Source organism: Tupaia chinensis, unplaced genomic scaffold (assembly GCF_000334495.1).
Source record: "Tupaia chinensis unplaced genomic scaffold, TupChi_1.0 Scaffold000140_1, whole genome shotgun sequence".
In the NCBI taxonomy this organism is placed as follows: Eukaryota; Metazoa; Chordata; class Mammalia; order Scandentia; family Tupaiidae; genus Tupaia; species Tupaia belangeri.
In genome coordinates this window covers 6,195,955-6,210,023 of record NW_006159610.1, presented here as the reverse complement: position 1 = coordinate 6,210,023, position 14,069 = coordinate 6,195,955, and the positions used below count along the sequence as shown (strand labels likewise).

The 14,069-nt window shown below is 38.5% G+C and overlaps 1 protein-coding gene across 1 annotated transcript in view; it reads right to left on the bottom strand.

Moving 5' to 3' along the window:
- Nucleotides 1-14,069, bottom strand: part of TRIM24 (tripartite motif containing 24) — a gene marked incomplete at its 5' end in the record, with an annotated part of 63,271 nt that overhangs the window by 15,074 nt on the left and 34,128 nt on the right. The window contains 6 exon segments of the mRNA XM_014586483.1: nt 89-161; nt 2,096-2,231; nt 3,393-3,563; nt 6,721-6,894; nt 9,909-10,177; nt 13,588-13,705. Of these exon segments, the coding sequence (XP_014441969.1) occupies nt 89-161; nt 2,096-2,231; nt 3,393-3,563; nt 6,721-6,894; nt 9,909-10,177; nt 13,588-13,705 (941 nt within the window).

The window sequence follows — 14,069 nt, the reverse complement described above, 5'->3', positions numbered from 1 at the left end:
ATATACTGTATATAAAAACACATGTCGAACAATAGCAAGAAAAATCTAGAGATTTTACGTGACAGCGAACACGGTTAAGTCAGTTTACCTTCCCCGGCTGCCAACGCTGGAGGCACTGGGTGATCGTATTGGGGGATGTACACTAGTCATAGTGACAGGTCCTGGGGAAGAGAAGCAGACACAGTCACAGGAAGGACCAATAACTACGTCTCACAGCACTACCAGTTGGGCCCACCAGGACTGTGCTGGCACAGGGAACACATGATGGAATTACAAGGAACAGTACGTTGTTGACCTCTCAGCCTACTCCGTTCCATCCTGTCAGACCGACAGGGTCCCTCAACCTCAGCACTACTACTCCTTGGCCAGATCGACTGTGCTGGTGAATGTCTGCGTATCATAGGACGTTTAGAAGCACCCTGGTCTCTACCGGTTATTAGATGCCAGTTGCATCTCTTCACACCTCTTATCCTGGGGTGTGATGATCAAAACGTCTCCAAACTGTCACTGCCAAACCTTTCCTATGTTAGAGAAACCAGGGTAAACTCTCAGTGAGGACCCTAGTGCCAGTGAAAGCACCAGAAGACAGTGAGAAAAGTCCTAGGAGCTGATAAACAATCTCAAAGCGAAAAAATTCTAAAGATTTGATGTAAAACAAAACAATTTATAAAGTGAAGAGAAAAAAATCATTTTATTGGTCTGTCAACTCTACAGAACTTCTTTTTAAAATCAAAATAAAATGAAGGTATAATAGTAACATACACTCATTTAAAATTAGTTGAAAACCATAAAAAGATATAACATTTAAGTGACTCATAAGTTCTCCTTCCCTATATAAACACTGCCAAAATGATGTGTCTCTTTCCAAGTTCGAGCTCAGTTACATTGTTGAGACTAAGAGCACACCAAGTGTGCCACAAAGACTTCGCACGCGCAGTCTTCGAATACGTGGTTGCCTGGGAGTACATTACGATTTACTTTTATAACTCTCTATTTGTATACTTACACATTGCTTCACATCTTTTAATTAATGCAACTAAAGTTTGATAAATACGTTCTGCCTATCGAGGTTTTAATTGTTTCCTTATGGTTGGAGTCTACATATGGAGTTACTGAGCTCAAGGTCACATACATTTTCTAAGGCCCTTGAAGCAAACATGCTCCTGGGTAATGCATATATGGCACTCTGTCCACTGCAAGACACAGAGATGTACTGACAATTTAGCTTCAGTAAAATTAGCAAAGCCCCTTCCAGAAATATCCTGCCAGATTTGATCTCCATTGGCTATATATATGTATACATATGAGAACCTCTCTGGTCATTCTCACCAATGCATATTTTTACTAAGTTGCTGCTAGTTACACAGTCAGAAATTTACCTTATTTTGATTTTTCTTATGCCTATTAGTGAGACTGAACATTTCTGTTTCATCTATTTTTAATCTCCTATATGTATATACTCTTTTGGGAATTATTTACGTATCATGTCTTCTGGCAAAACAGAATTCTTTGTTTAAATAAACTTGTTTTGTCATATTATAAAGATTCTCTGTCGTATTTTGTCAAAAATTTCCTTGTCTCTTATGTTTAAAATGGGCAACTCCATTTAAATTCTACAATTGTCTTACTATATTCACATGAATACTTAAGAAATTCTGCTCTTTATTTTGGTTTAAGGCTCATATTTTGCCAAGGTCTTCAGGAATAGTATTAGTGTGTATCTCTCTAGGAGAAAATGAGTGAGTCTGTTAAAAATTCTTTAATATTCTAATATTCAAAAATTGTAATGCATTTTGATTCTAGGCAAAATATATTCTAAGAGACCACATCACGGGCAACTTGTTAATAAAAAGAGTACAATATTAATTATCTCTCAGGAATGTGCTAACACCTAGAATTTGTATTGAAATTGAAAAAGTAAAGACTTATCTTTGTTTCCCACTTTGAAATTATATCAATTTTAAGTAGAGCAACAAATTCAAAACACATATTTAAAATGCAACAACAAATAAATAAAAAGGAGGGGGAAGCATCTTTAAATTATTTCTAGAAAAACTGGCAAACATTCACATAAACCAAAGCAAAGCCGACACACCTGGAAGACCTGGAGACGGCACTGATGAATTTGGTGACTGGACGGCTCTGTTGGAGGGTGGTCGTGGCTGGCTGTTATCCACACTGGCATCCTTCCTCACAACATTGTCCAGCATGATAGTACTTGAGCAGTCAATCTTACAAGAAAAATTACTTCAGGACACGCTGACTTTGCAAGTTAAACAATACTTTAGAAAGCATCAGTAACTGGACTCCCATGTACTTGACTACGGTTCAAGTCCCGGACCTGATGCTTAAAACTCATGCCAGGCATGTATATGTACATGCCCAAGATCCCAAGGAAGAGAAGGGAATGTGGCGTAGCTGGCAAACACACATGCCCTATAGAAAAATCTCTCTTAAAAGAAAAGATCGATAACTTAATATTTCAAAATAAAAAGACATGTAACCATCACATTTGAGAAGTTCTGGTGGGTATTTTCCCCACAAACAAATTTGAATTAAAGTTTTTACTCTTCTATTTTATTAAGAGAAACATTTTTGCTATAGGGTGTGGGGGGGTGGCCACGCTGCAATCCCTTCTCCTCTTAGGATTTTAGGCACACATGCTCGTACACCCGGCTTGAGTTTTGAGTTGCCGGGTCCAGGACTCGAACTGTAGTCAACTATGTGGAAGTCCAGCGCCCTCTGCCACCACGTCACCTGCCGACCCCCCAACATTATCCTTATATAAAAAAATTCTATTCATTCAGCTTTTGAGTACATTTTCCTGCATCTTTACTTCCCTCCTTTCTCAGCTGAAGTTCCATGACCATCGCCATCATCATTCACTTACAAACATATTTAACTCCATTATCCTGAAAGTCAGTTCTGTTGTGTGGCCAACTGTTTATAATCTTTTTGTTTTTACTGCTGATATAATGTTCATAAAGAATAAAAACAACTTTTCGGGAACCAGCAGTTAGCATAATGCCTATGTCGCTGGACTCCCACGTAGTCGACCGCGGTTCGTGTCCCGGACCCGGTGGCTTAAAACTCACGCCGGGCACGTATGCGTGCGTGCCCAAGATCCCGAGAGGAGAATGGAGGAGAAGGGATTGCCACGTGACCATCCCCCCTGGGGGGTGATTTCTCGCTTTCTGTCTCTAATGTCTCTATCTGTCTGTCTGGCGAGCGCACATGCCCTATAGCAAAAAAACCTCTCCAAAAAAAAAAATAATAAAAATAACTTTTAAAAAACACGCAATCTATACTCCTAGAAATCCATACCTTTTACAAAATTTAAACTCACTGACAATTTTCCAGAGACTATTGTTATAAATTCTGTGTATACTTACATCAGGAAGAGAAGGAAGATTATAAGAACCTCCCACTGGTGAGCTCAAATCGATCATAGGGGAGTTGAATGTCTTCCCATCATACCCTGCAGCACTAGTGATGGTGGGGCTGGAAGGCGTGGAGGACGAACTGCTAGCGGTTGACGGGGCCTGTCCACTGCTGATCTGCCACTAGAAGAGAGGGAAGAAAAAAGGTTTCCTCAACCTGCCTATGACGTGAGATGCCTCCTGATCACTCCTTAAGACACAAAGTTTGATTTTAATTTGAATGGAAAGAGAGAGTAAAGACTGCTCAGGTATATACAATTTACATTACTCCTGCCAGAAATTTTAAAAGCACGCTTTTTCATGTCTCGAGAACAGATAATTAAGTCTCAATAGACACTGAGGAGAGTCTTGTCATTCATGCTAGAGGCTGAGCTTAATTAATTAAGATAATGACAGGAGTGCTGAAGTCTACAGCAGGTGAAGCACTCAGATGCCTTTGATTTACTTCAAAACCAATCAAAAGATAAGACAGCTTGATGAATAGATGAACGGATGGGGGCAGAGATGATATGTGACAATAAAGCAAAATGTCCCCTACAGAATGTTCCTTTAACATTTATTGTTTCAAAATTTCATAATAAAATGCTGGGGAAAAGCGAAGTGACTATGATGTATCTCAAGACCATGTATGGAAAAGTCTCCCAGACATACTGTTATTTACATATGGATGAGAATATACATACAAGGATATCTGAAACACCGTAATTATGAAAAATCTATGTGTTCCGCTATAAAAACTACATACAGAAAATGACAAAGCTGTATGTGAATGGCATCTTCACCACTCCCACACTCCTCCTATTTCCTCCCAACACTGTCTTCTCCTCTCCCAATAGTCACAGCTACAGTTGGTGGCTAGCCTTCCAGATTTTCTCTATGTACGCTGAGGTTTGTTTGTTTGTTTTTTTAAATAATTACTTTTACTTTATTTATTTATTTATTTTCATTTGACCAGGGATGGGGGAGGAGAGAGACAGAGAGAAACCAAGAAGGCAAGCTGCCAGGTCTGGGACTTGAACCATGGTCAGCCACGTAGGAGTCTGCAACCTTTAATCACCACATCACTTGCCAACCCCACATTGAGATTTTTTTAAAGAGGTTTTTGCTGTAGGGCATGTGTGCCTGTCAGAAACACAGAGAGAGACAGAGAGACAGAAAGTAAGAAAGCAAGCCCCAAGGCCCGAGGGCCATGCCGCAATCCCTTCTCCTCCATTCTCCTCTTAGGATCTTGGGCACACAAGCACATGTGCCCAGAGTGAGTTTAAGCCACTGGATCCGGGACTAGAACTACGGTCAACTACATGGGAGTCCAGTGACATAGCCCTTATGCCAATTGCTGATCCCTTACATTGAGATATATTTTTTAAAAAGCTCCAAAACCAAACAAAAGACATGCACACACAAATAACATAATAACTCATAAAAATTCTGTAAAATATTTCCCCCCAACATAACATACTTAGACAATCATGCATAGATTGTATTTTCTTAAAATCTGAAAAATAATCTCACTGTATGAGAATACTGTGATTTGTTAAGCTAATGTGCCAATTAAAGCGAATTTTCCATTATATTTTCTTTCAATGTGTTCATTCACTTATCCCACTCTTAGATTTTTTGGACAGTAAACCTTTAAAAAGAGATTCAGTTTCTACTCATAAAATACAATAAATGAGGGACCAGCAGTTAGCGTAATGGCTATGTCGCTGGACTCCCACGGAGTTGACCATGGTTCGCATCCCGGACCCGGTGGCTTAAACTCATGCCGGGCGCATGTGCGTGTGTGCCCAAGATCCCCAGAGGAGAAGGGATTGTGGCGTGGCCATACCCCTGGATGGTGATTTCTCGCTTTCTGTCTCTCTTTCTCTCTCTGTCTGGCGAGTGCTTGTACCCTGTAGCAAAAACCTCTCCAAGAAAATAATAATAATAATAAATGAGAAAGAAATAAAGTAAACATTGGAATACCCAGGAAGTACTCATACATAACTTAGAATTAGCATCCAGCAGAACTCTGCCCAATTCTCATTTTATAATTAGAGCAAGTAGTATTTTTAAAAAATAAATGTGCCCAAGGACACAAAATTACAAGGAAAATAAATAAAATTTAAAGCCAAATAATACCCTGGGCACTTTCCAACCAACCTCTAAAATGAAATAGAAATATTTATGAGTGTTATTTAAAGTAACTAAAATATTATTTAAGAAAAGATAGTGATAATTTAACAAAGCCAAACTGATCATACAAATACACACACACAGGTATATGGACAGATGCAAAGAGTGTGCATATTTCATAATAAAAATTTCAAATTAGTTGATTATAATAAATTTCACAGAATTATGGAAATTGTACTGTCATATTTATCTTGGTCTTGGTAAAAGAAAATAAAGTGTTAACAGTCTATAAGCCTTTGCTAAGAAGACTGTTGACACAGGTGATTTGAGAAGACAAAGCACTGAGATTTAATGATTGATTGATTGATTGGAGAAGTTTTTGCTACAGGGCGCATGCGCTTGCCAGAAAGACAGAGAGATAGAAAGCGAGAAATCATCCCCCAGGAGGGGGGATGGCCATGCCACAATCCCTTCTCTCAATTCTCCTCTGGATCTTGGGCACACATGCATATGCGCCCAGCGTGAGTTTGAGCCACCAGGTCTGGGACTTGAACTGCGGATAACTACACTGTAGTTCAGCGATATAGCCATTATGCTAACTGCTGGTCCCGAGATAGCTTTATTTTAATATAAAACCTAAAAACCACTTTTATGTACAAACATTAAAAATAACCCGAATTACATTTAAAACATGACCTTAAATATTAAACTTTATCAGGTGTATATATGTATTCCATATTGTATCTGTCAAAACTAAGGCTGTTTCTCTTTGAAACCTTTTAATGATTAATATATTACTCTCTTTGTGAAATGTAATTTGTACTTATTAGAATGCTTCTTAGGAAACTGAACCTACTCACCCTAAAAGCTATACACAACAGTGTTACAAACATCAATACCCACAAGTCATGATTATATGGAGATTTCATCCCTATTTAAGGGGCTTGGTTTCTCTTCTTGATGACAAAGCATCAAGATTCTTTCTCTTAGCCTTATCTCCGTGAAGTCTGTCGGTAATAAACTTTGTAAGTCACGTTTAGTTAAAAAGAAATAACGAGAGCCATTGCTCTTGCTCTTCATTACCCATTGATTAACCTATAAATTCAGTATGATGTTCAAGTAGAAAAGCAGAATCCGGAGTGGAAGAGAAGAGATAAATATTTACCTGTTTTATGGCTTGCTGAGCCAGAAAAGCCATCTGGAGGGGATTGGGCTTTACTGCTTGCCTTGGTATATTCTGATTGGGTGGATATCTTAGCTGTGGAGGATGAGGAGGAAGAACTGGTCCATTGGGCTTGGGGCTGTGATTTTGAAAATTTATCAAACGTGGAGGGGGTTGCTAGAAAATAAAAAAATTAAGGCAATTCAGTTAACAGTGATTTCCTGAAAGAGAAATGACAGAGATCGCTACTTTATAAAACATTTTCAGAAAGATTCGGCCACAAATGCATCATCTATTAGAGTAACGGGGACATGGCCAGCTGGTGGCAGGGGGGTGTAAGTGGATTGATCCCACATCGTTGTGTAGTTCAAGTCCCAGACCCTGCAGGTTCAAGTACTGGACCTTCCATCTTTTTTTTTTTTTTTTTTTTTGGAGAGATTTTCACTGTAGGGTGCATGCACTCGCCAGACAGAGAGACATAGAGACAGAAAGCGAGAAATCACCCCCTGGGGGGATGGTCACGCCACAATCCCTTCTCCTCCATTCTCCTCTCGGGATCTTGGGCACGCACGCACACGCGCCCGGCGTTGAGTTTTAAGCCACCGGGTCCGGGACACGAACCACGGTCGACTACGTGGGAGTCCAGCGACATAGCCATTACGCTAACTGCTGGTTCCCTGGACCTTCCATCTTGAAAGACATGCTGGGCACATGTGTGTGTACCAAAATTTCTGAGAGGAGAGTGAAGGAGAAGAACTGCAGTATGGCCAACCCTTCTGGGGGGTGACTTTTTATTTTTCCTCTCTCTCTCTCTGTACTAAGTGCACATGCCCTATGGCAAAACTTAATAAAAAAAAAAATAGAGTAAGGGAGATGGTGGATGGGGGAAGAGATGGGCTGACCTCCAGAATTTGTGTGAACAATTTAAAACGAGAATTGTATTAGGGCAAATCCCTGGGAAGTGGGGGTTGTCAATCAGATTTACAAGTAGGATGTACATCACTGGACCTAGATCATGCTGATGAGTAGGTAAAACACATTGTTAGTAACGTTTTACGTCCTTAATAATTATCTTTTGCAAAGAACTGCCCTTTCATATCTTAAAAAAGTGAAGCCACAATGATAATCACTAACAGTAGCTGAGCAGTTACTAAAACCTAGGTACTAGTTTACATGCTTCACATGCATTCATTCATTTAATCTTAACAACAATCCTATGAGGAAGGGATTATTAAGCTCTTAGAGCTGGATCCCACATGGTCAAACACGCAGCTCAAATGCTGGCCACCATGGACTGAAAAACAAGCTAGAAGTGTTTGTTTGTGCCCCAAATTCTTATTGATGGAGAAAATAGAGCAGAAAAGACTGTAGTGTGACCACATCCCATTGGGGATGCTTCTTTCTCCCTCCCTTCTTCATGTGTTTCTATCTCTGGTGAGTGCATGCGCCCTCTAGTCATTTAAAACAAAACAAAATACACACACCAAAGAACAAATGAAAAAGGTAACAATGAGTGTTTTATCTTATTGATTATATGTACGCCAGGCATTTTACATGTAATATGTCATTGGGCCCCATGAAGGTACTCTTATTATTATTTTACAAATTAGGAAACTAAAGATTATAAAGCTTAGATAACTTGAAAAACATCATACAGCTAGTAAAAGGCAGCACTAATGCTTTAATCTACATCTACCATATCATTAACAAAACATGTTCTGGTGTTTAGTCGGCTAATTAAGACACTGAAATTATTATGGCTTAGAAACTGGAGTGTCTCTACAAGAAAATAGGTTTTGAAAGGAAACCCTCCAGGGACAGCATTGTTGATTAGAGGAAGGTGGGGGTGAGGGAAATGGAAACAGGGCAAGGGTCAAGAAGGAAGGTCCACACTGATTTCTGTGTATATATTAGCTTGGAAACTGAGACTGAACTTCCTAAAAAAAACAACATAACCTTACACACTAGTCTCCTTTTGATTATCCCCTCTCTCTCTACACTTGGGAATTTATTATAAAATAACTATTTCTTTTTAAGATATCATAGCTGTATATAATCTGAACTTCTCAGAGAGGGAACTACTTTGTCCCACATTCACAGGGAGACAAATAAATGGACAATAAATGGAGACTCTGTGAGGCTCAAGTAGCACTATATAAAACTTTGATACTGTGAAGGTTGGCAGCTATAAAGTGTAGCCCTGTTCTCTTTCTTTCCTCCTATTTTTGGAGTTCAATTTGATGTTCTGGGTCTACTGCTTGTCTCTTCCTTTCTTACAAATTAGCTGGCACAGGACCAGCAAGCGGCATGGTGATTAAGGCTCTGGACTCTCATATGGCCAACTGGAATTCAAGTCCTGGAACTAGCAGCTTATTTTCTCAGTTTCCTGCCTTTTCTCACTGTCTCTCTCTCTCTCTCTGGTCAAATAAAAAAACAATGATGAAAAGAAAAATTCTTAAAAAAAAATTAGTCAGTACTAGGTTCACTTTCATTAACTTTCAAGAGTAAAAATAGATTTAGATATTGCTTCTAGACACAGTGAAACTCTGTATATGAAGACTACAAAAACAATACTAGACACAAATAGTATCTCAAAACTTTACACCAACATAAGCCTAAAGCCAAGACAATTATTGTTTATTTTTCTATAAAAGTTTTATGACTTGAAGGTTTTTTTATACCATACAAACAAAACCAGAGAATAGTTGGCAAATGACAGTAGAAATAGTGAAAAGCTTCCACTATGCTACATGGGATATTTGTACAGAAATCAAGTCTGAAAAGGGTAAATTCTAATAAACACTTTCCTTTTCTATTTTGGCCTAGTTTCTAAGATGCAACATAGCACTCTAAACAGTATCCCAATAGAGAACAGATTCTGAGGCAGTGATGAAATTACAGGTATACAACTTTTCTCATCAAGCATCAGCTATTTAAGAATACGAACATTTATCTTCTACTGCAGTTTGAAGACAGTGACTAGTAGATTCAAAGATGACCAGCTAAATAATCCATTATATTCTTTTTGAGTAGGGCTAAGACATAGTTGTTAAATTTGGGACCCTTGATATAATACATTTTTATAAGTGCACATACTTAAATCATGGAGTATAGATGCCTTGGTTATATTAAAAGCTGAACACATTATACTATAGTCATTCAAGTTAGGACCGGCCTGCTTCCAAATTTACCTGATGAGAGATGGAAGGCTGTTGGACGGGCCCCTGCATTCTAGGGTTTGGTAAACCCACGGGCGCTGGCCTCCGCTGCACCTGCTGCCTCTGAGCCATTACCTGTTGCTGCATATGCTGGAGTCGTAACTGAGCTAGGCTGATCTGTGTTGGAAACTTGGATAACTGGTTTGAAGACAAACCACCTGGTGGCTGCGAATTCTGTTCCACGACAGGATTCTGCTTAGGCATTTGTGGCTGGCTCTCTTTATCCTCGATTACTAAAGAACCTAATTAAAGACAAAAGATAAGGGGTACATTTTTTTTCTTTGATATCTGGTGAAACATCACATTTTTGAAAGGCAATTTTTGCTGAATTTCAGAACTGCAAATTAACTTTTTGGTCTCAGAATTCCTTTACACTCTTAAAAACAGAGGATAACCACAAAGTTTTTATTTATGTGGGTCCGTCCTACCTATCAAAATTTATCAGGTAAGTTTACTAAAAAAAAAAAAAGTAGGGCCACCTGGTGGCTTGGTGAAGGCAGTTGGATGCCACATGGCTAGCTGCATGGTTTGAGTCCGAGACTTAGTGACTTGAAAAACATGCTGCACGCATATGCAAGCATGCACAACATCCCGAGTACCCAGAATCTTAAAGGAGAATGGAGAAGAAGGGACAGCAGCGTGGGCATTCACCATGGTGGTCACCTTTCATTTTCTCTCTCTCACAAGTGCACATGCCCTATAGTAGCAAATTTTTTAAAAAAAATTTCTATTCACAAATTCATTTAAAAATAACTGTAAAGACATTTAAAAATATTTACAGTAGGGAAAAGTGACATTATTTTACATTTTTGAAAATCTCTTTAACTGTTTATCTTACCAGTTGAACTCTCTTATCTGTTTCTGCATTATCTGTCATTTATAATATTCTATTTATGTAAAAATACCTGAAGAAAATCTGTTCTCACAGAAATTCATGTAGTGGGAAAAGTGAGGCCTCTAGGGACGCCTAAGAGCCTCCGGCTGTACTTAGACAAAACGAGCAAACCTGACATTGATTCCGGAAAACCACTCCACATAGTATTTATTATTCTTTGTTATTAACAACCTGCAATCTCTTAAAGTTCTTATACCTTCACAAGGTGTATCATTTAGTTCTCTGATGGAGCATATTTTAGATTCAAACTAGTTGTAGAGTTTGGAGGTGCTTCTGATAAATATGATCCACACATGGATTCAACAGCAGAGACTTGATGAAATAATTTACTAAGCATAAACATTCTTAAAAAATATAGTTATCATTCATTAAATACTTGCTGTATATCTGGCACTGTGATAGGCAGGTGTGTGTGCGTGTGTGTGTGTGTGTAAAGAAATGTAACATTAGGACATAGGGTTTGGAGAAACTGAAAGACTTGCCAAAGTCATCAAAACAAAAGACGAATATTCATCTAGATCACTATTTTTTCCCCCTAGGACTCTTCCATACAATTTTCTTAGAAGGCATGGATAAAGAAGTTTGGAAAATGGTAAATAGAAGATTTACAATGTAAATCTTACTGTGAATGAATTCACTAGGCTATAAATTACTGCTCTGAGATGTCTTATTGCTTAATTTTATTCCATAAAGGTTTCACAAATGTATTTGACTAGGAAATTGTTTGTTTTTGCTAATGTATTAAGTCATCAGAAAAGTCATGATGTGTTTTTCTGTTATTCTATGCAAAAATACATCATGACTTTCCAAAAGACCCTTACCTAAAACTATATCATTCTTGCATGTGCAGTTTTAAAAACAATTCTTAAACGTACCTTTGTCTACATGTGGGTGTCTACATTTTATACATTATACAAGTTCATATATATATATCAATGCATATGATCAATTACACAGATTTACAACTTCTGGGAGGTTCTCAGTATAAATGCGTAAAGGTAGGGTGTGGTAAAGAAGAGTTAATTATAAATATGCTTTGTATTACTGAAGATGTGTCTTTTTTGTAAGGTGGATTAGAATGCCTGGGATTACAGTGGCTTACTTTTTATCAATATGCCTATGGATGTACAAACTTCTAAAATGGCCTATGGGATCACCTTATCACCTTTGCGCTCCCCAGTGTGGAAGAGATTTCTATAAGCCTATTTCTCCCTTTCCTCATGCCTTACGAGAACACTGGCGAATGCTCCAGACATATTCTCCTTTCCTATCTATTGACTCATTGAAAAAATCATGATGCATTTTTGCATTGAAAAGTATGTCGTGACTTTTGTGATGACCCAATAGAATCTAGCCTTGCAGATGAGAGAGAAACCAGCTTTTATGATTCTGAAACAAAGTTGGTGGGCCCAGAATATGTAAAGAGAACTCGGATGCTGATGAACAAACAAAATATAGGGAATTCTTCAAGTTGTTTGTTTAGTGTTCCTGTGAGAAATCAAGAGGCAAAAACAGTTTCTATTCGGTCAACAAATAGTGTAACAAGATAGCTACATCAACTTTCAATTGAATAGCTTACATGCCTCTTTGAGCTTCTGATGTTACGAAAATGATAGACTCTCTTTGTGATAATTCCATGAGCTCTTACACTTAAGATCTGGATACTTTCTTGTGTGTGTGCTACACTTCAATTATTAAGTTTTTCTTTTATTTCCTTTTTTTCCTTTTCTTTTCTTTCTTCTTTTTTTTTTTTTTTTAGATATTTGCTATAGGATGCAAGCACTCATCAGAAAGACAGAGAGACAGAGAAACAGAAAGCGAGAAATCAACCCCTAGGGGGATGGCCACGCCGCAATCCCTTCTCCTCCACCCTCCTCTCAGGATCTCAAGCATGCAAAGACACACACCCAGCGTGAGTTTAAGCCACCAAGGTTCGGGACTTGACCATGGTCGACTACATAGGAGACATAGGCATTACGCAAACTGGTTCTTCAATTACTAAGTTTTAAAAAAGAAAAATAAAAACACACATACATGCACACACGTCACACTCAGGGTGCTCAAATCTATCTACAGATTTAAAAAATTTTTTTGCACTAAAATAAACTTGTTCTTTAATTGTACTTCTTGAACTTTTTTTTTTCTTGAGAGGTTTTTCACAATAGGGCACGTGCGCTCGTCAGACAGAGAGACAGAAAGCGAGAAATCACCCCCTGGGGGGATGGTCACGCCGCAATCCCTTCTCTTCCCTTCTCCTCTCGGGATCTTGGGCACGCACGCACACGCCCCCAGCGTGAGTTTTAAGCCACCGGGTCCAGGACGTGAACCACAGTCAACTATGTGGGAGTCCAGCGACATAGCCATTACGCTAACTTCTGGTCCCCTATCTTGAACTTTTTGAAGTACTTTTGTATACAATTACTCCCTGACCAGGCAAAGTAAAAATAAAGTCCTTGCCTAATCAAGAAAAGCTACTGAGTGATTGGTTGCCTGATGAAAGTGACCAACAGTAAGTCAATAATAGCCAAACCTCCTTACTCCCTAAACTCGATATCCTGTAAGTCAGGATGAACTATGTGCATGTGTGTTTATATTTATGCATACGTGTAGTCACATATGCAACAAAAAATGCTAGCAACAAAACTATGTTTTTAAAATAAGATAAATAAAAACAGTTTGTGAGTAAAAGGAAACATTTTCAAATAATAAGCCATGACCACGGAGAACTGAACAAACGACGTGTTCATAGTGGCTTACCTAAGTTGATAATATTTTGAGCCCAGAAACTGGGATCACAGTGAAACTGGATGGTGTTGTTGGTCACCGGGGAAGCATCACACCTGGCACGGAGCAGGTGCCGTAGCCGGTATGTGATCTAGAAGGCAGACAGAGACAACTAAATGTCAAGACCGTATACGGTATTCATTTTTGAAGTGTCCAGTAAATACACAAAAACTCTATAGTCTACACAGCAACGCAAACTAGACAATCATATATGGGTAATAAAAGTGAACATAACCTGATTTTCATTCAAAAACAAGTTCAAAGTTTTGAAATGTAACTCAGTTGTATTGCTGAATGCAAAATTATAATGTGTCTTAACGTCTGTTTTTCAAATTAATAAAACTTTCCAGAAACACCAACTCAAATATTTATAAAAATATAAGTTGTACTTTTATTTACTTTAGCTTCCCCTTTAAAGAAATATTCAAAATTCAGGCCCCGGCGCGCAGCAGCCG